Below are 21887 nucleotides of genomic sequence, written 5' to 3'. Positions count from 1 at the left end.
TTGCGCCTGCTCTTTTAACTGCTTTTTTCCCCCTTTGGCTTCTCTCTCCCTCTGCCTCTCTCTGTAGCAGTTTTACCGCGCAGCCTGGTAATAACCCCCAAAATAGGGCACCCCATCCCACTGTGAAGTTTAGGCTGATAAAGAATTGTCCGTCGCACCCGGGGGAGGGGGGAGGGAGAGGACTTTTATTCCAGATAAAAGCAAAAACTTTTCTGTTAAGACGGTGAAAAAAAGAATCCGGCAAAATAATCGGGAGGGCCATAAACAGATACAATAACCTTGGCAAAAACATCATCTTAACTGTTGCTATCCGGCCGGTCCTGCTCAAGCCCCTCCCATCCATTCAAGTCTTTAAAAAGGTTAATTAAAAGCTCCGAAAAATTAGCCGCATACAGCTGGGAGGGAGCCACCGTAAGACACCCCCCTAGATATTTAAGTGAGGAAGAAACCCAACGATAAGAAAAAGCTTGCCGAAGCACCTTGACCATGTCCGATGGAACATTAATATTTAAAATCTCTGATTTAACCATATTTACTGTAAAACCCGAAACCTGACCATATGCCAGGAGACAGTGAGACACATCCCGTAAAGATGACTCTGGACTCTGCAAAAACAAAAGCACATCATCCGCGTACAGCAACAATTTGTATTCGCGAGGGATATAACCCGAATGCCACCATGAGCACGAATAGCACAGGCCAACAGTTCAATAGAGAGAGCAAATAGGAAAGGGCGCACCCCTGTCGAGTGCCCCGGTGCAATTCCAGCAGAGCCAGATAAGTCCCATTAACCTTCAAACGCGCTAAGGGTGAGAGATACAAGGCTTTAACCCATTGCAAAAAACGACCCTGAAATCCCATGTGAGCTATAACCTGAAATAGAATAGTCCAATCAACCCAATCGAATGCCTTATTGGCATTGAGGGACAAGTATAGTAGGGAATCCCTCCCGTTGGGCATACCACAGCAAATTTAACACTGCTTTGATATTATCAAACTTCTGTCTATTATGTATGAACCCGGCCTGATCGGAATGAATTAATTTGGAAATAACTAATTGCAGTCTAGTGGCTAACACCTTCATAAAGATCTTATAAGCAGTGTTGAGTAAAGAAATGGGACGGTAGGAACTGCAACTGGTAGGCGCTTTTCCTGGCTTAGAAATCACAGTGACCGCCACAAGCCTCCAGGAACTCGTCAGGGGAGCCCCAGAATCCAAAGTTGCAAACACCCGTTCCAACAGGGGGGGCAAGTAGATGTCAAAAGCCTTATAAAATTTATTAGTGTAGCCATAGAGTCCCGGCGCTGTATGTAAGGGAAGGCCCTTGATAACATCCAAAATTTCTTGCTGAATAATAAGGCTAGAAAGCAAACCCAGCTCTCCCTCTGATAGAGTAGGCAGGGAAAGCAAAGATAAATAATCTTCTGCAGCGGAACTATCAGTGTAAGCTGGGGACTGATACAAGTCCATATAATAGGCCTGAAACGCGCCCCCAATATCATCAACAGAGCAACAATCACGTCCCTCCGGAGTCACAATCTGAGAGATATAGTTCCGTGCCCTCTGCTTTCACAATTTATTAGACAAAAGGCGGCTGGCTTTATTATTGAACTCAAAGTATTTCTGTTGCACTTTCTGAAGATCATGACTAAGCGCTGCCAATTCCAAATCCTTAAAGGCGATTCGCAACTCACCAATCTGGTCCTATGACTCTCAGAACCAGGGGAGAGCCGCTCCATCCGCTCCAGCTCAGCCAACTTACTACGCAGCTGGCGCTCCTTATGCTGCTTTGATTTATGAATATATGCCTGTAAAGATATAATTTTTCCCCTTAACACAACTTTAAGACCTTCCCAAAGTGAACAAGGAGCAATATTATCAACATCATTAAATTCAAGGTATTCTTTTATAGCATCGGCTATCACTTCCCCATGAGCGGGTTCCAAGAATAAAGTCTCTAGGAAGCACCAAGGGCACAAAGAAGAACGTAGCAGCAAGCCCTGCAGAGAAACCCGCACAGGCATATGATCAGAAAGCGTGCTGGATTGGATGGAGCAGGACGTTAGACGGGCCATCCACAGGTGATCCCTGAGCCACATATCAGAGAGCCACAGTCTCGGGAAGACGAATACTAAGTATACTCCCGGTCCAAAGGGTGAGTCTGTCTCCACAATTCCACCAAACCCCATCTAGAAATCAAAGAAAGCAAAGGTTCCCTCTCCCTACGAACAAAGGAGCTATGTGTGGTGGTATTGTCCAAAGTCACACCCAACATTATATTAAAGTACCCCCCATCAAAAGAGGGCCAGCTGCCGAGTGGCCCAACAAATCACTTATCCTCTCAAAAAAGGGGCCCAGTCCCATTTTAAGGGAGTAGATATTCAACAAAGTATAGACCTGCTGATCCACCAAAACAGTCAGCAGCAAATAACGACCCTTGGGATCATGGATAGTGGTTTGGACCTCCCTGGGATACAAAGAGGCCAGCAAAATACCCACCCCCCTGGATTTCTTACCATCCCACACATTAGAAGCAAAAAACATAGTAGGAAATATAGAATTATGCATCAAATATTCATGTTTGTATAACAGATGTGTTTTTTGAAGAAAAACTATATTAGCATGCAAGCGCTTTAATTCTCTATACAATAAATGGCGTTTATGTGGTATATTCAACCCTCAGCCATTAAAAATCACACAATGGAACTGCATCTCTCCCACATCACCTGGAGACTCCATAAAACAACCCAAAGAAAGAAAAAAAGCACCCCTTGGCACATTGCAAGTTCCATACAAGACAACTAAAAACATAACACAATACGAAAATCAAAAAATCCTGAGAGCCCTGTCGCTGAAAAACCGCTAAACTCCCCACCCTCCCAAACAGCCCCAACCCTCCTCCCTCTCCCCCCCCCCGGCATCCTAAACAGCAAAACACTGGAAAATTCCACTACCCAGTGGAAAAACCCAGATAAAGGGGAGGCACTGATACCCCACACTCCTCACCCACCTTATCAAAAAACAAAACTAAACTCCCTCAACTGCAATTTACAAACAATAATCCTAAACATTTAGCAACCAACCCCCACACATCAAGGCACAATACCCACCCCGGATCCAAGCCTCAGAGCCCCAACAAGACCCCACAGCACCCCAGAAAGTCAAAACAAATGAGAGAAAGAAAATGAAAAGAAAAAAAACCCCTCCAACCCCCAAAAGGTACACCAACACAGAAAATGTTCTGGAGACCATAAAGGCGGGCCATTGTCCGATCTCTCCTGATCTGGGGCCTGACTTTGAAACCAGCCCCGACCCCTCATGGGCGCTGCCAACGTGGAAGAGGAGTCCGCTGACCCAGTAGATGGAAAGCTCGAAGGCCATCACTCGCTGACGATTCTCTGGGTCCAAAGTCCACCTCTGGGAAGATCTGAAAAGCATCCTCCATCAAGTGCACCGACTTCAAGGCACCCTCAAGATGAAACAAGAGCGCAAATGGATGGCACCAATGATAGCGGATCCCCCATGTCATGCAGATATTTCAAGACCTGCCGCAGATTTGCTCTCTGCCGCAAAGTGACCGAAGCCAAATCCTGGTAAAGCTCAACATCATGACCATCCCAGTGAACAGGTGATTGCACTCATTCCTTAGCCTCCTTAATCGTGAAATCTTGGAAACAAGCTATATCATCACGTGGCCTGTTAGTGTGCGGGGCCTGCAAGGCTCGATGGGCTCTTTCCAACTTGATAGCCTCTGGTAGCACAGCAGAGACAGCAGCGCAATCCATATAATCTGCCGATTCAGGGAGGCCCCGGATCCGGATATTGCACCGCCGGCTGTGGTTCTCCAGATCCTCAACTTTGCTAAGTAAATACAGCTGAGTACTTTGTAAATCTGCTTGCTGGGTTTCTAGTGAGTAATCTCCACCTGCTGTTCTTCAATATGTCCCTCCAAAATATCCATGTGGCTCCCCAGTGCCAAAATCTCTCAGCGAAAGTCTGATGCCAAAGCAGCCAGCTCAGCACGAACAGCTTTTAAATCTGTGCTGATTTCTTGTAACATTCCCCGAAGGTCTGCCATAGGGTTCTCTGGGAGCATGGAAGCCGACCCGCCTGTAGATGGAAGCGCCGATTCCAGGGCTGAGCCTGCATGTGGCGTGGCCGCTATAGTTTTCGGGCGATCACCAGTGCGAGTCAGACAAACATAATCTTTCATCGATTGCTTACCCGATTGAGCCATCTGAGGTATATACGGATTATACACCACAAAACCAAGGGAAGGCAATGTGCCAAATCACAGTCGCATTGAGTTTATCAATAAAAAAGTGCTAAATTACTGGTGAGGTGCGCAGAGTCCGTTGTTTTAAGCGGCCATCTTGAATGATGACATCGGTGCGCCCCAGCAGCTATGATTTAACGCTAAAAAAATGCAAGGTTATGCATTTGGGCTGTAGAAACCCAAGACAACGGTACAGTTTAGGGTGTGAAGAATTTTTGTGCAAGATAGAGGTACGGAACTTGGGTGTGATAGTATGTGATGATCTAAGGGTGGTTACACAGGTTGAAAAAGTGATGCCAAAAGCTAGAAGGACGCTAGAGTGCATAGGGAGAGGTATGGTCAATAGGAAAAAAAGAGGTTATTCATGTCCCAGTATAAGACTTTGGTGAGCTCTCATTTAGAATACTGTGTACAATTCTGGAGGTTGCACCTTCAAAAAGATATAAACAGGAGGAAGGCTACTGAAATGGTCGGTGGTCTTCATCATAAGATATATGGGAACAGACTTAAAGATCTCAATAAGTATATTTTGGAGGAATGGCAGGGTAGGGGAGATATAATAGAGGTGTTTAAATACCTACATGACTTAAATTTGCATAAGGGAAATCTCTTTCATGTACTACTACTACTATTAATTATTTCTATAGCGCTTCCAAATGCATGCAGCGCGGTACAGAGTCAGAAAGAGTAAGAAAACAGTCCCTGCTCGAAAGAGCTTACAATCTAAACAAGCAAAACAGACAAACAAGATGTCATGGATACAGTTAAGGGGAACGGTTAATCAGCTGGCTGGGTTGGAGGGCAGAGGAGTAGGGTTAAGCTATATCAAAAAGGAAACTCTGGAATGAGAGGGCATAGGATGAAGTTATGAGGTGATAGGCTCAGGAGTAATCTAAAGAAATACTTTTTTTTTTTTTTTTTTACAGAAAGAGTGGTAGATGCGTGGAATAGTCTCTCTGTAGAAGTAGTAGAGACAAAAACTGTGTTCGAATTCAAGAAAGCACGTGACAGGCATTTGGGAACTCTTAGGGCGAGAAGGAGATAGTGGATGCTGTGGATGGACAGACTGGATGGGCCATTTGGCTTTTATCTGCCTTCAAGTTTCTATGTCCTCCCTCAGTGCCTCTTTTGCTCCTTGATGATCCAGCAGTCCAATGGATTCTCTCACAGGGTTTCTGCTTCTGATGTACCAGAAAAAGTTGTTATTGTTGTGAGATTTTGCCTCTGTGACAAATTTCTCTTTATATTCTCTTTTAGCCTTCTTTATCAATGCTTTGTATTTATTTTGCCAGTGCTTATGTTATTTCTTATATTCTTCATTTGGATCCTTATTCCATTCTTTGAAGGATTTTTTTTTTTTTTTGGCTCTAATGTTAACCTCTTTCACTTCACCTTTTAACCATGATGGCTGATGTTTGCTCTTCTTTCCACCTTTGTTAATACGTGGAATACATCTAGTTTGGGCTTCTAAGATGGTATTTTTAAACAACATGAATGTCTGATTTAAAGTCCTAACCTTTTTGGCTAATCCTTTAGCTTCTTTTTACAATTATCCTTATTTTATCATAGTTGCTCTTTTTGAAAATTAACCACCACCACAACAGATTTCCTTTGCGAATTCACTCCAGATATTAGCTCAAATTTGATCATGTTGTGATCACAATTTCCCAATGGATCCAACAAGTGCTGCACACCTGCCATTGTTCTGTGGCAAAAAGAAGAAATGAAACCATGACTACTACTACTACTAGTAATTATTTCTAAAGCGCTACCAGACACACACAGTGCTGTACAGAGTCACAAGAAAACAGTCCCTGCTCGAAAGAGCTTACAGTCTACACAGCCAAGACAGGCAAACAGGATGTCATGGATACCGTTAAGGAACGGTTAATCAGCTGGCTGGGTTGGAGGGCAGAGAAGTAGGGTTAAGGATTGAAGGCTATATCACAAAGATGGGTTTTCAGTCTGCTTTTAAACACAGGAAGGGGCTTGACAGACAAACTCGGGTAATTTATTCCAGTCATAGGAGGCAGCTAGATGAAAAGAACGAAGTCTGGAATTGACGGTGAAGGAGAAGGGTACAGCTATGAATGGCTTATCTGAGTAACGGAGTTCTCTGGGAGGTGTATATGAAGAGAGGATAGATATTGAGGGGCAGCAGAACACACTTGTAGGTCAGCAATAAGATCTTAAACTGTAAATCATTACTTTCTTTTACTTGTGTTGGCCCTACTTGTCCTGATGCACCCCATCATTCATTATGCATTCTCTACTATCTTGCCACACTTACTGCACTTATACTTAGCTGAATGGTCAGTTAGATATTTGTGGTGGTTTTCATGTATATTTAATTGGTTTGGTGCATGTCTTTGCAGTGGTGGCTCAGGATAAGTGTTATATAGTTACAGCAGGCATTTCCCTATCTTCATAGGGCTTACAATGACTGGGGCAGATGCTTCCCAGCTGAGCACACTGATGCACAAAGACTGGCCTGAATGTAAGATATTAGAATGATCCATTATTTTAGGTTTACAAAAATTATGAATTCACAATAGTGGAAAGCAAGATTCTTACCTATCATGGGAGACTCTATAAAACTCCAAGTGTTGGTCTGAGGAACATAGGACTGCAGAACTCCAGCAGCTCGGCCAGCTTCATTTGCACCTCCAAACACATAGATTTTGCCACCACAAACTGTAGAAGCTGCAGAGTGTATAGGCTTCGGTAAAGGAGCCACCGTTTCCCACTGATTGGTGATTGTGTCATACCTGAATGATAGTGGAAACAGGTGAAAAATTCATATCAAATTCAGCATGGAAATAGCTCAGACACAAAAGCGTGAGTGTGCTGACTAAATAACTGGTATGTATAAGCTAATATTCAAAGACTGAAGATCCTCCTTGCTAGGTATCTATTTTTATTGGGCATCTAAATTTAACCTTCTGAAAGTAGGAAAGGGTGGTAGGAGAGGCCTGGGAGAATAGTGTTCAGTACTAAGTTCTTAATATATGAATCAATAATGCTAATAAATGTATTTATTCTCTATTGACTACTGTTGTTTCATAGTGAGGGTAATTTTTTGTAAAGTTACCTGGACTTATTTTATATAGACACAGATGCCTATTGGGACAACTCTATAACTTGGTATCTCGACATAAGCAATGCAAAGAAAGTATAAAGGCCACACAGATGGAGCAACAGAGCAGAGACACGTTCATGGGGAAGCAACCTTTATATTATGATCTCTAAAGGCCGATACTGTTTTCGGACTACCATTTACAAAAAAACCCTTGGATAAGAATAACTATTTACATTACACTAGCTTTCATCAGAAACCTCTGAAAAAGAACCTACTTTATAGTCAATTTCTGCATCTTAAAAGGCTATGCTCGACCCCTGAGGAATTCGAAAGGCAAAAACCATCCATGGCTTATAGATTTGCCACTAGAGGATATCCCTTGGAAGACATTTATAGTGGATATATACGGTCAAAATTACTACTTAGAGAAAATCTGCTCAATACTGGAAAAAGAGAACGCAAACCACCAGATTTCACCTGTGTCTTAAGACATTCACATCTTTCAAGTGATGTAAAGCGAATTATTATGAACAATTGGCGAATTTTAGAATTGCATAACTGCTTCAGGAACAAAAAAACGACCATAGCACTGACCAGGAATCCTAATCTCAGGGATAAAATAGTACCTTCTGCTCTTCCTCACATCACTGAAATTCAAAACAACCACACTGGACATCAACCTTGCTCTAGGTGTTCCGTCTGCAGACACACTATTAGCCTCACGACTTTTGTACATCCAAAGATTGGCAAGAAATACAAGCTTAATTTCAGCAGTGATTGCAAAACAGAACACGTCATATACATTATCGTTTGTCCTTGCAAACTCCTTTATGTGGGAAAAACAAAGAGGAAGATCAAAACCAGGATTATAGAACACAGAAGCTGTATTCTCAGAGAAGTTATAACCAGGGCAGGATTAATTCGTCGAGGGCCCCTAGGCACACAAGTACACTGGGCCCCCTGCCCCGCCCCACCCCACCATGCGCCCAGGTGGAAACGGGAAGCTGCGTCAGAGGGAAGCTTTGGGCAAGCAGCACCGCTTGCACAATTACAGTTCCCGTTGCCTTTCATACCCGTGTTGCTTGCTTGTCTTACTTTCTGTCGATGGGGGGGGAGGGGGGCGCGTTGCCGATCGTGGGGGCCCGCATTGCCGATCGATGCTGGTGGGGCCCATTGCCATTTCGGGCCCTAGGCATGTGCCTACTTGGCCTATTGGTTAATCCTGCCCTGGTTATAACAGCTCCATTAGTGGAACATTGGAAAGAAGTTGGTCACACCATTAATGATCTACATTTTTTTGTATTCAAGACCTTTAAACTCAGATGGAGAGGTGGAGATATAGACCACATTTTATTACAAGCAGAGCAGAGGATAATATTTGAAATGAACACTATTACTCCTGCAGGACTCAATCTTGACATTGATTATCGTCCTTTTTTATAAATTGTTTTATTATTTTTTTTAGACATATTTTTCCAGTTAATATTTATGTATTAATAATAACATTTTTATATTTTATAACATTTTATATATCTATTGAAATGCAGGCATATTCATCGTTTTATTTTCTTATATGTATCCTACTATGGGCATATTAACTTGTTTATACTATGTACTTTTTGATTCTACTCAGCAATTTATTATATATCTTGTCCAAAAATCTCATTTATATGTATCAATCACGTGCATATTGCTCCTATTGATATTTCATTACGGGTGATGATATTATCTGTATTTTTATGCTTGTTTTGATGCAAATGTACACACATGCTATATGTACATGTTTTTATGATATGAATTGTATAGTATATGTCATTGGATATGTAGCACTGTTTAGATTAATTCATATACTTATGGACACCCTATGCTCCTAGCACTCATAATCTAATACCAATCACCCATAACTTTTCATGGTATATATTCCTGTTCTTCTCCTCTCCCATCACACCGTATTATTTTATTATTTATCTTTCATTTTTATTTTTTTATTTCTAATATCATTCTTTTATATACACACATGCCCCATCAGGCCATGTAGTTTTATTTTCTTCTCTTCCTTCTTCAAAGTATATTTTTTATAAAGTGTTAATTATCACCATATATATGTATATGTTTCCTCTTTTGTTCATTGATTTATGTTTATACCCATTCTCTCGTTCTTTTTCCTTGGTTTGCCACCCTTCAGCTCCCCTTGTACGGCCTGACTGACTGACTATCTATCTATCTATCTCCCTCCCTCCCTCTTACCTTCGTGGCGCGTTACAATGTAATTTGTGCAAGCTGCTGGAGCCTGCGAGCTTGGTCCCCGTCCCCGTCCCATCCCCACAAACCATCTCGCTTCTGTGTTCCTATTTTCCCCATTTCTAATATCTCCCCTATGTATCTGGCATTGCCCCCCCCGTGCCCATATACCATCCCCATGTATGTCCCCTTTATGTCTCTGTCCCTATGCCCCATGCACATAATTTCCCCTCTGTTTCTGTTACCTTCCTGTGTCCAGATTTTCCCTCCCTTCCTCTTCCACACCAATGTGTCTCTTCTCTGCAACCCCATCTAGCTTCTTTCCCTCTTTCTTCCCCTGCTTCCAGCATGTGACTCACCTGCCTGTCCTCCCCTTTCTTTCCTGCTGTGGGTTTATTTCTCTCCCTCTTCATTTCCTTGGCCCTCCTTTCACTCCCTCCTTCCTAGTGTGAGCCAGGAACACACGTGATCGCACGGTCCAGCAACCCTCTCCCACCCGATCGCAGCGTTCAGCCATCTCCCTGCCTCCACCTCAACTTAGATGCCGAGTTTGCCGAATTTAATTCTTTTTCTCCCAGCTGCACGCTTTCAAAAAGCCGTGCACGCGCAGCTGCTCGAGTTGTTCAATCTTCTCCTCTGATGCAACTGGAAACAGGAAGTTGCAGCAGAGGAGAAGATTGAACAAGTCGAGCAGCCGCGTGTGTGGCTGGGAGAAATAGAATTTAAGTTGGAAAACTCGGAGTCGGCATCGGAGTCGGAACTCTGCGATCGGGCAGGAGGGGGCTGCTGGACCATGCAATCCGTGATTGTCTCACTGCGGAGACAAGACCATTCATTGCTCCACAGGGTGGTGAATGGCCTTGTCCCCATCCCCGCAGAGACCACTATTTTTTCTCTCCCCATTTCGGCGGGTTAGCCGCAGGTAACAACCATCGTGCCATTCTCTAGCTTGAGGTACAAATCTGTCATTGTAGCAATCTCTTATAATACTACTAGTTTTTTAGCCCATTACATTAACGGGTGCTAGACAATGTTCCCTCTAAGGATTGATGAGGTGTGTGCAAAAAAAAATATGCATGAGCGACAAATTACATACTCCACAAATTTATGAGCAGGCGCAGAGGATGCATTTTTAAACAAATGTAGTTTATCCTTGTACTCCTTATGTATTTTTAATCATCTATGGATATGTTTGTATGTTTATTGTTCAAATGGTTTTATTTATTTCCCCAAATTTATTTTTGTTATACGCATTGAAAATATTTGATATTGTGTTTAAATCAAAATCTTAATAAACTTGAAACGAGTGCCCGTGAGATTGTGGGAGGGTTAAATACTCAAAACTTAGAAGAATAACAATTTACTTAAAGTTTTTGCTTCGCCAGCTTTCTGGTATCTTTACATACAGTGGCATACCTAGCATATGTAACACCCGGGGCCCATCATTTTTTGGCACACACCCCCCTCCCCATCTGTACGAAAAACATGATTTTTAGTAACAAGCCACATCACACATGAGTACCTAGGAAAAGGTAGCATCTTACATATTGCAGTGAGCAGTACATCAATACACCCATTGTAAAACTAAACAAGCCAGACCAGCACAGATCAATCCTACACCGTCAATCCTAACAGAAAACCATGTCTATCGAACACACAGAACACAGAAAACACCTTCGCCTAGTATGGAATATGTCATCACAAACTAACCCCTCCCCCTTTTACAAAACTGTAGTGTGAATTTTAGCTACGGAGGTAACAGCGCTGACGCTCATAGAATTCTGAGCATCAGAGCTGCTACCACCACGGCTGGCGCTAAAAAACGCTCCACAGTTTAAGGGGGGATAAAATAGAAATACACAGCTTCAACGCTCTAGCTCAGGGGTGCCCAAACTTTTTGGGCTTGCGAGCTACTTTAAAATCAGCTTTAATGATAAAATCTCCAAACTTTATTCCTCAAATTATGGCATTCCACAAGGTTCAATACTATCCCCTCTTCTCTTTAATATATTCCTTTCTCCACTACTTAGCTTAACTCAGTCTCTAGGGTTCACAACTTTTGCATACGCTGATGACATACAACTTATTCATCCTCTAGACCCTGAAAACTTAGATGACATTACTTGTATTAACAATAAACTTGTTTCAATAAAAAATTGGCTTTTTACAAACAAACTGGTTTTAAATCTCATAAAGACAAAAACAATGCTCTTTTCATGGAAAAGAGATACAAAATTAATTTCTCCAATTTCTATTAACAATACTGAATTAGACTTGGTTACTACTATAAAAATTTTAGGCGTGTTGATAGATGACAAACTTATTTATCATGACCATATCAATAACATTGTTAAAAGTTGTTTTTATAAATTACGCTTAATCTGTTCGCTTACAAAATTCCTACAACCTGAATCCATCAACATTTTAATCCATTCCTTAATCATCTCCAAAATAGATTATTGTAATTCTCTCCTCATTAATATTACACAAAAAGAAAAAAGAAGGCTGCAATTAATACAAAATACTGCCGTGAAATTAATTTATAATGCAAAAAAATATGATCATGTCACCCCTCTGTTAATTAAATCTCATTGGCTCCCGGTAAGCCACCGCATTACTTTTAAATTATTACTCCTAGTTTTTAAAGCCATAAATTTTAATGAGCCACAATTTATTAATAGGTGGCTAATTCCCTATAACACTACACGTTTACTTCGCTCAACCTCTTCTAACCTTCTTTTGGTCCTATCGTTGAAAGTTATAGGAATCAGACGTCAAGACATGTTTTCAGTTATGGCCCCCCAGTCATGGAATCTCTTACCACAGTTTATTAGAGAATTAAAGGATTTAGCCGTATTTAAAAAAACACTAAAAACTTTTTTTTTAAAAGATGCGTATGATTCCTAATATTTTAATTATGGATTTTTAACTGTTAACTCAAATTCCCCTCCTATTTGTTTTTCCCTTTTATGTTTCTCTTTCTTTCCTGTCTAAATATTGTAATTTCCCCCCTATTTGCCCTCACTACTCTTGTATGTTTTTACCCATAATTAACACTTGTATGTTTTTACCCATAATTAACATTTTTTTTTAATATATATGTATGTATTTTATAGGATGATTATATCGTATAACAAAAAGTTGTTTATATGTTGACACCAATGTCTTATTTGTATATTTTATAGTATTGTACATCGCCTAGTAATTTAAAATAGGCGATTCATTAAGAACAAATAAACTTGAACTTGAAAATGACCAAGTCAAAATGATCTACCAACAATAAAATTAAAAAACACAAAGCACACTATACACTGAGAAAATGTTAATTATCATTCCTATTCTGGGGTTCTTTCAAAGAGGTCAAAGCAGATGACTCTATGCATTGTCACCTCAGTAACAACCATACAAAAATAGACAAATATACCCCCCTTCCTTTTTATTAAACCACAATAGCAGTTTTTAGCGCATAGGCTCCCTGTGCTAAAAAACACTATTGCAATTTAGTAAAAGGGGGCCATAGTGCAAAATATAGACAGCATATATAAATTCAGCCACATTTTGATCACTAAATTTAAAATAAAATCATTTTTACTACCTTGTCTGGTGATTTCATGAGTCTCTGGTTGCACTTTCATCTTCTGACTGTGCATCCAATCTTTCTTCCCTTCTTTCAGCCTGTATGCTTCCTCTCCTCCAGACCTCATTCCCTCCCCCAACTTTTTCTTCCTCTCTCCTTGCCCTTTCTTTCTTTTTTTTCCTCTTGATGCCCCCTTTCTTTTTTTCTGTTTCCCTTCTGTCTCCCTGCCTGCCCCCTTTCTTGCTCCCTACCCTCCATAAAGCCACTGCTGCCACCATCGAGGGAAACAGGCCCCAAAGCCACCGCTGCAACCATCGGGGGAAACAGGCCCCAAAGCCACCGCCGCAACCATCGGGGGAAACAGGCCCCAAAGCCACTGCCGCAACCATCGGGGGGAAACAGGCCCCAAAGCCACTGCCGCAACCATCGGGGGAAACAGGCCCCAAAACCACCGCCGCAATCATGGAGTGGAAACAGGCCCCAAAGCCACCGCCGCGGCTGCCCCAAGCTCTCTCTGCTTCTCCCGACGTCAATTCTGCCGTCGGAGAGGAAGTTCCGCCCAGCAAGGCAGCGATTGGCTGGCCTGAACTTCCTCTCCGACTGCAGCCTTAGGGGATGTGCACAGCCGGAGCGGACCGTCCCCCACCCCCCCCTTGGTAGCCACTGAAGATGTGGCAGCAGCTCCTCTCACGAAGTCCGATGCAGTCGGGGATCTTGAAAGGAGCTGCCGCTGCATCTTTCAACTTTGGAAAATACAGGCCGCTGCCGCTCTCGCCGCATCCTCTCACCTCCCTCGAGTGAGCGACAGGGGAAAGCGTATGAGCGACGCCACTGAAAATAGTGAGCGATCGCTCATGCGCTCACCTTAGAGGGAACACTGGTGCTAGAATAGATGTGTAGACTTTTAGCACAAAGGGGCACTGAGGCGTTTCTTGCTTTCTCTTTCTTTCTTCTTTCTGTATGTCTGTCTTTCTTTCTCTCTCCCTGCCCCCCTTTCTTTCTGTCTGTCTTTCTCTCTCCCTGCCCCCTTTCTTTCTGTTTGTCTTGTCTTTCTCTCTTCCTGGTCCCTTTCTTTCTGTCTGTCTTTATTTCTCTCTCACTTCCCCCTTTCTTTGATTCTAATTTTCTTTCTCTCTGCCTGCCTGCCCCCTGTGGGTCTGTCTTTCTTTCTTTCTGTCTCTCTCCCTGCCCCTGTCTGTCTCTTTCTTTCTATCTCTCTCCCTGCCCCCCTGTCTGTCTGTTACCCCCGTCGGTCTGTCTGTCTTTCTGTCTCTCTCCCCCTGTTTGTCTGTCTTTCTGTCTCTCTCCCTGCCCCCCTGCCTGTCTTTCTTTTTTTTCTGTCTCTCTCCCTGCCCCCTGCCTGCCTGTCTTTCTTTTTTTATGTCTCTCTCCCTGCCCTCCTGCCTGCCTGTCTTTCTTTTTTTCTGTCTCTCTCCCTGCCCCCTGTCTGTCTTTCTTTTTTTTTCTGTCTCTCTCCCTGCCCCCTGTCATTCTTTCTTTTTTCTGTCTCTCTCCATGCCCCCTGTCTGTCTGTCTATCTTTCTTTTTTTTTCTCTCTCTCCCTGCCCCCTTGTCTGTCTGTCTTTCTTTTTTTCTGTCTCTCTCCTTGCCCCCCTGTCTGTCTTTCTTTTTTTTCTCTCTCCCTGCCCCTCTAGCCATTGCCACCGATTTAAGCCTGCTTCCCCGACACTGATGTTGATATTATCATGCGCTGTGGGCAGTTATATTGTACTGCGCATGCGGAGGCATGGAGGCACAAAGGCACAGAGTTTCAAAGTGTGCATGTGGAAGACACAGAGAGAAGACACACAGTGGATGGAAGGAATTGAATGAGAAGATGGGGAAAGCAGAAACCAGACAACAAATGTAGAAAAAAAAATTATATTTATTTTCTTTTTCTTTTGCTTTAGGATAAAGTAGTATATTAGTTGTGTTGATAAAAATTTATAAACAAAGCCCTGCCAGCTGAACATCTGTTTCTCCAGTTCAGCAGCCAGAACTTTGATTTATAAGGAAGGAATAAGCTAAATATTGCAGTACTGAGGCTTGTATAGATGCTGTGGGGATGAGGACGGGGCGGTGAATGGGATGGCAGTGACAGTGACGGAGTGGTGAAGGGGATGGCGGTGAAGGGGATGGTGGGACGGGGACAGATTTTTTTCCCCATGTCATTCTCTACCTCAAGCCCCAGTCATTCAGGTTGGAGGACCCACTATATATAAAGACAAGATGCAGACCTCATAGCATAGCCTGAATAAAGCCACAGCATGATGGCTGAAACATCGGTTCTACCTACAAAGACATGGTGAAACCCGGAAAACTGCATCAAGCAATTCACGGGGCAGTGCTGCTATATAAGAAATGGTAGAATAAATTCTGCCACAGCAGTGCTGTCAATTCAGAGAAACTCCAAAAAAAAAGCAATGGCCGAACTGCAGCTGCTCCCAGATCTTTTAAGGTTGATTCCTCGCTACTCTGGGGAACATTTCCCAAAAATTTTGCATAGGGGCCATAATTAATTACCACTGCAATTAATTATAAAAATATATATGAAATCTAAACAAACATACTATAAATCTTATAACTATTCAAACTGTCTATCCAGGCCATTTAGGGCAGGTGATCCCACTATTAGGGAATACAGATACAAAATGACTGCACAACCATCCCCAGGGGGCCTCCAAATTTAATTAAGCTATTCCATCACAAATCCTTTAGTGCATACATGACTACTTAATTAATATTAACATCTAATTTCATGGTTTCATTTGTCTCAATTCAGTAGTTCCAAAGAAACCTATTTATATGTGATAAAACTAGGTTCGGAACATCAGTAATACCCAAATAGCTTAAGTTATCAAATTAGTAATTTTCTAGTCTATAGAGTCTCTTTCTAGTATCACTTTTGTATCTCCTTATTTTGGGTGCTAGTATCCCATACCTTTATTTATTTATTTTTTACCTGCTGATATATGCTTTTAATACCTCCAAACCTGCTGGTGATTTTGGAGCGTTAAAGGTTAGTACTTTGTTTTGTACATCACCTGGCAATGTTTGGTCATCGCCCGGGGTGCTCATTTTAATATTAATGAGCTCATTGTACTTCATTTCCATACAATTCTCATAGGCTGCTATGGGGCACAGAAAAGACCGCACAGAGCCATTTGTGAACATACAATGATGAAAATCTAGATATACTGCTTCAACTGGCTGATCTTTATCCACATGTTTATTCACACCTTCAAAGAAATGAAGCAAATTGGTGAAGCAAGACTTCCCTTAGTTGAACCCATAGAAATAGAACAGGAACCTTCTTACAAGGCTAGTTAACTGCTTGCTGAGAAGCATGTTGTGCTTGCATACGACAGCTTTCATTTTGTTTTACATTTTTAGTCCAGCTATTAGACTTCATTATATATGCTGTGTATATTAACAGAGAGGATACCCTAAATATATAATCCAACAGGCATACACTAGAGCTAGATACGCCCACAGACAACAACTCCTCCAATATAAACCTCAATTAGAGGAAGAGAAGCCTTTAGTATGTGTCCAACCATTCTCCCATCTAGCACATAACATCAAAAAGATAATTCTACACCACTGGCATATAGTACAGCTGATTTTAGGACCTGAATATGGCCCCCCGATTTTTGCTTTTAAAAGAGCTAGAAATCTGGGGGAACTCGTTGTTCCTTACCAACCTAGGGACCTTTCCGTTCAAAATGGCCATTACATATGTGGCCACTGCCAGTGGTGTGAGTATGCCCTGACAGGTGAAACTTGGTGTCACCCGCAGACTGGTAAAATATATTCAGCCAGATCTAGGACCGATTGTAAATCAGATCATGTTATTTACATGATCATGTGTCCCTGTCCAAAGATATATATTGGGCGTACCACTAGATCCATGAATGTCAGACTTAATGAACATAAGTCTCGTGTCAACACTGGGGTAGAAACGGCTCCTCTAGTTCGCCATTGGTCTCTTTTGAAACACAAAATTAATGACCTCAAATGGCGTATTATTGATAATGTTCATGTCGGGTGGGAGGGAGGTAATCTTGAGCATAATCTAAACATCAAAGAGCTTCGTTGGATGTATCAGCTCAATACAATGTATCCCCAAGGTCTAAATCTGACCAGTGATTGGTTAACAACGGCCTTATGACCCTCCCTATCTTGTTCCTAGGTTTAGTCCTATCCATTCAGTCTAAAATGTCCCGTCAGCTGTTCATTGGTCACCATGGGGTCACATGATCCGGGAATTTGGTTCATTAGGTCCACCTCTATGCTGCGGCCATTTAACAAACCCGGCACTTTCAATAGATATTTAGCAATTAGCTAAGACTTCAAACTGCTCTGGTAAGATATGTAGCAATTGTTTAGTTTTAAACTCTTAGTTTACTGGGGTTTCCTATTATTAACAACTTTTTTATTCTTTATAGCTCTCCCTATCCCCGACCCTGATGAAATTATGAAACGAGTCGGTGGGGATTGAGGCAGACCCAGTTTTTTTACAAAGCTAAGTATTTGCTTTTGCAGTAATTCTTTAAAAAAAATGATAACTATTTAATTTATTGAAGCACTTGCACTTTATAAACTTTATGAAATGTTATAAAATAATAAACTCACACACTAAAACATTCCTAAGAGGACAGCTACGAACATCTAGTGTGGCATTCTGAGGAACTCGTGTGTTGAATTTTCCCAGCTCAGGTGGTAACTTGATGTTTATTGGGATTTCAGCAGTGTATATTAAGAAGCAGTTTGCTGTTGGAATAGGATTTCATCACAAAATCCATTTTCATGCAGCAGAAATGACAAGAATGTGTATTAGTGCAAAAAATTGGCGTTAAGGTTATCAGTGTCTGATTTAATTAAGATGCTGCTGACCATAAAGAGGTACTTTTAGGAAGTCAATCAAAACTTATATCTTTGATAAATTTCTCTGACTCTACTGCCGTGATGTACTTCTAAAACACTTCCAGGAAAAATTTGATTAATCTTACCATGCTAATGTAATTTTGAAAATTTTTGTTTGTAATATCGCTGTCTGTATACAGTCTCTTCATCTGTAAACTGCTCTGAACTGTTTGTGGCATTCAGTGGCGTACCTAGGGTATGTGGCACCCGGGGCCCATCATTTTTTGACCCCCCCCCATGTAAAAATTTTTTTTTTTTTTTTTTTTTTTGCAATAACCATGAAATGGAATAAATGGTCAGAATAGAAACAGGCAGTGAAAATTTTCTTTTATTGAACCTCATATATGTAACCATTATTCCAAACATAACATAACATAAATTATGTCTGAATTGTCATGACATCAGAAGTACATATGGAGTAGTTACAGGTGATGCTTGGGACAGTTCTGATTATGTTAGTTCGGTTTTATGTGTTTTTTGAATAGAAGGGTTTTTATTTCTTTTTTGAAGGTTTTGTAGTTTGTGGTCGAGGTCAATAGGTTGTAGAGTTGGGGGTCAAGTGTTGCAGCTCGAATGGCTAGGAGGTTGTCTAACAGTTTTTTTCTTTTGACGTTTTTGGTTGGAGGGTGTGTGAATGGTGCGTGAGTTCTCCTATGTTTGGTTGAGGTGGATTGAATTATTTAGCTGAAGAAATTAGTTACCCCCCCATTCCACACACATTAATTCTCTTCCATTTTTGTTCCCATTATAAAAAAACACTGATAAGTTCCCAGGAAAAAAATACATTAAAATAAGAAATGAAAATAAAGGCCCCTACAGATGAGAACATAACATAAGAATAGCCTAACTGGGTCACACCAATGGTCCATCATGCCCAGTAGCCCATTCTCATGGTAGCCAATAGTGCTGCCCGATTCAGAGAAAAATATTTCATTCGATTCGATTCACCCTGTTGAATCGATTTCTCGATTCGATTCACTGTTAATGACACCACTTTTTAAGTTTAAACAAAGTACAACAATAAATTTCACAACAACAATAAATTTCACAAAGTACTTAAAAAAAAAATCACATTTTTCCATTAAATCAGTTCTGGAGACATTTGCTTGAACAGTCTTTTTTCCCAGTCCATAAGCAAGCAATATGAAAAAGATTTCCTAAATTATCTACTCAAACATTTTTGCTATTTACTTTCATTGTACCTAGACTATTATTCAGTAGAAAAAATTTAGTTTGTTCAATCAAGCAGAACATTCACTCATAGAAGTCCAATGTCCACACAGGATTTGATTGAACAAACCAAAATTTTCTACTGAATAATAGTTTAGGTATACTGAATAGCAAAAATGTTAAAGCCACACAGAAAAGCAGTAAAAGTCAATAGGTTCTCCAAGTGGGAACAACCTGATGTCTCAGCACTTGAGGAAAAGACCACGTAATAATGTTTATAAGATAAATCATATAAATGATTATACTGAAGCAGGGTGTCCTCAGCGTGAGAGGTAAGCGAGAGGAGAGAATTCTCCAGCGCTTTACACAATAAGGCACAGGTTAATCACCCTCTGCCTGCAGTGCACACCATCATAGGACACCTCAGGTGTGCTCAAATTAATCAATGTGATAAATTAAACAGTGATAAACAATTGGTCAATCACAAGAGTGCAAGATCAAACAGGTTGTTCCCACTCAGAGAACCTATTGACTTTACTGCTTTTCTGTGTGAGTAGATAATTAAGCAAATTTCTGATAGCCTACAGAACTGATTCTCACCTTCCATCCCCAGCCCCCAAGACTTAACAGACCCCCCCTGCCGATGTATTTACTTACTGCCTGAACTGGATATTAAATCGTGGGAAAGAGAGAAGAAATGCGGGGAAAGAGCCAGCCAAAACTAGTATTTGTTGCTGCTGAGTGCACCAATCCAGGGCAAGCAGTCGCTTCCCCCATGTCTTAATAACAGACAATGGACTTTTCCTCCAGGAATTTGTCCAAACCTTTCTTAAAATCAGCCACGCTATCTACTTTTAACATAACTTCTGGCCACTTCATTTTTAAGCTTAGATCTTTCCTTCCAGAGACCTTGCTAGATGTCAAATACAGCACAAGGTAACTTCACACGGACTTAACTGTGCAGGAAATGAATCTCCTCATACACCCACCATATAGTGCAAAAATGTGCAAAGGTCTGTTTTTTTCTTTCGATCACTACATAGCCTAATGCCACACAAGCAGCGCTGTTACAAACATATTCTGAAGGTCAATGCTAAGGTTGACAAAGTTTCCTTCCTTGGACCAGAAGGAGATACTGACAAACCACTGGAAGAGATTCTAAAAACAACTACCCAGAAATAACACCCAAAGACCCACTCAGTGTGTGAACCAGTTGAGTGGAGTGGACTAACTGGGGGTGGAAATGGGCCCAGAGTTTGCTCAGCAGAATTTCCCAGACTACCTCTTCCTCTCAACACACTGACATGCTACCACCACCACCAACACTAGGAACACCTCACCGAGTATGCCAGCAATGCTTATAAACTTTATAAAACACATTATTATATTTTCTTATAAAGCATATATTTTAACTGAACTCAGCCTTGCCATTCACAAAAATAGAAAAGTTCCCATTTCAAGCTGTCTCATGTACACTTTTCAAATCTAACATATTGTAATCACAAAACAGAAAATAAAATGATTTTTTCTACCTTTTGTTCTCTGGTCAATATTCAAATCTTGTTGGTCCCAGGCTCTTGTTGTCTTGCTTGCCAGGGTCTCCTTTCTCCGTGCTAACCATCCGTCTGCCATCTCTGTCCTCCCCTTCCGTTTCCCTTCCCTCTCCCGGAGATCTGGCATCTTTCCTTTTTTTTGTCTCGATCCACAGATTCACCTTTTCTCAACTCCCCACCACCCCAGGATCCACCATCTCTCCCTTTCTGTTCCCAACTATCCTCCTATCCAGTATCTCTATCCCCCCTCCACACCATCCCCTGTTTCCAAGTTCTCTCCCTTTCTGTTCCTTCCCTCCCTAAATCCCATTATGCACCATCTCTCTCCCACTCCTCTGTTTTTAGACCCATTATTTCTAACCCCCAAAGTCTGGCATATGCACGTATCTTTGAACCCCCCCTTCCCTCTCTCCCTCTGTGTACTTTTACACCAGGACCCCCCTCCCCCGAAGGTCTGTCCCCCCTCCAAAGGGCTACACCCCACCCCTGAAGGCCTGCACCCCCCGAAGGACTTTACCTCCCACCCGAAGGTCTGTCCCCCTCTGAAGGCCTAAACCCCACCCCTGAAGGCCTGCACCCTCCCCGAAGGATTGTACCCCCCACCCGAAGGTCTGTCCCCCCCTGAAGGCCTGCACCCACCCCGAAGGCCTGCACCCACCCCGAATGCCTGCACCCACCCCGAATGCCTGCACCCACCCCGAAGGCCTGCACCCACCCCGAAGGCCTGCACCCACCCCGAAGGCCTGCACCCACCCCCAATGGCCTGCACCCACCCCCGATGGCCTGCATCCCCCTGAAGGCCTGCACCCCCCTGAAGGCCTGCACCCCCCTGGCAAGAAAGAGGGGATTGTCTGCAAGGAGATTCCGCATCCGTGATATGGAGGTAAGGATCCCTGCAAGACAAGGCCTGCAATTCAGAGATACATCTAGCAGAAGTAATGGCCAACAGAAAAAACATCTGAGAGCCCCTCTGGCATGGTGCTGGGGTTTCAGGAAGGACAGGGCTGGCGAACCAGATGCTGAAGACTCAGGGCACTCTTAAAGAATCTGATAATATCTGGGTA

General features: G+C 42.1%; 1 protein-coding gene across 13 annotated transcripts in view; it reads right to left on the bottom strand.

Moving 5' to 3' along the window:
- The window catches only part of KLHL29 (kelch like family member 29), a 775329-nt gene that overhangs the window by 38048 nt on the left and 715394 nt on the right, over window positions 1–21887 (bottom strand). For all 13 annotated transcript variants that reach the window (XM_033937815.1, XM_033937829.1, XM_033937828.1 and 10 more), the window contains one exon: window positions 6852–7045. In XM_033937815.1, the coding sequence (XP_033793706.1) occupies window positions 6852–7045 (194 nt within the window). The remainder of the gene's footprint in view (window positions 1–6851; window positions 7046–21887) is intronic.

Source organism: Geotrypetes seraphini, chromosome 3, assembly GCF_902459505.1.
Source record: "Geotrypetes seraphini chromosome 3, aGeoSer1.1, whole genome shotgun sequence".
Taxonomy (NCBI): Eukaryota; Metazoa; Chordata; class Amphibia; order Gymnophiona; family Dermophiidae; genus Geotrypetes; species Geotrypetes seraphini.
This window is presented reverse-complemented; position numbering and strand designations above follow the sequence as displayed.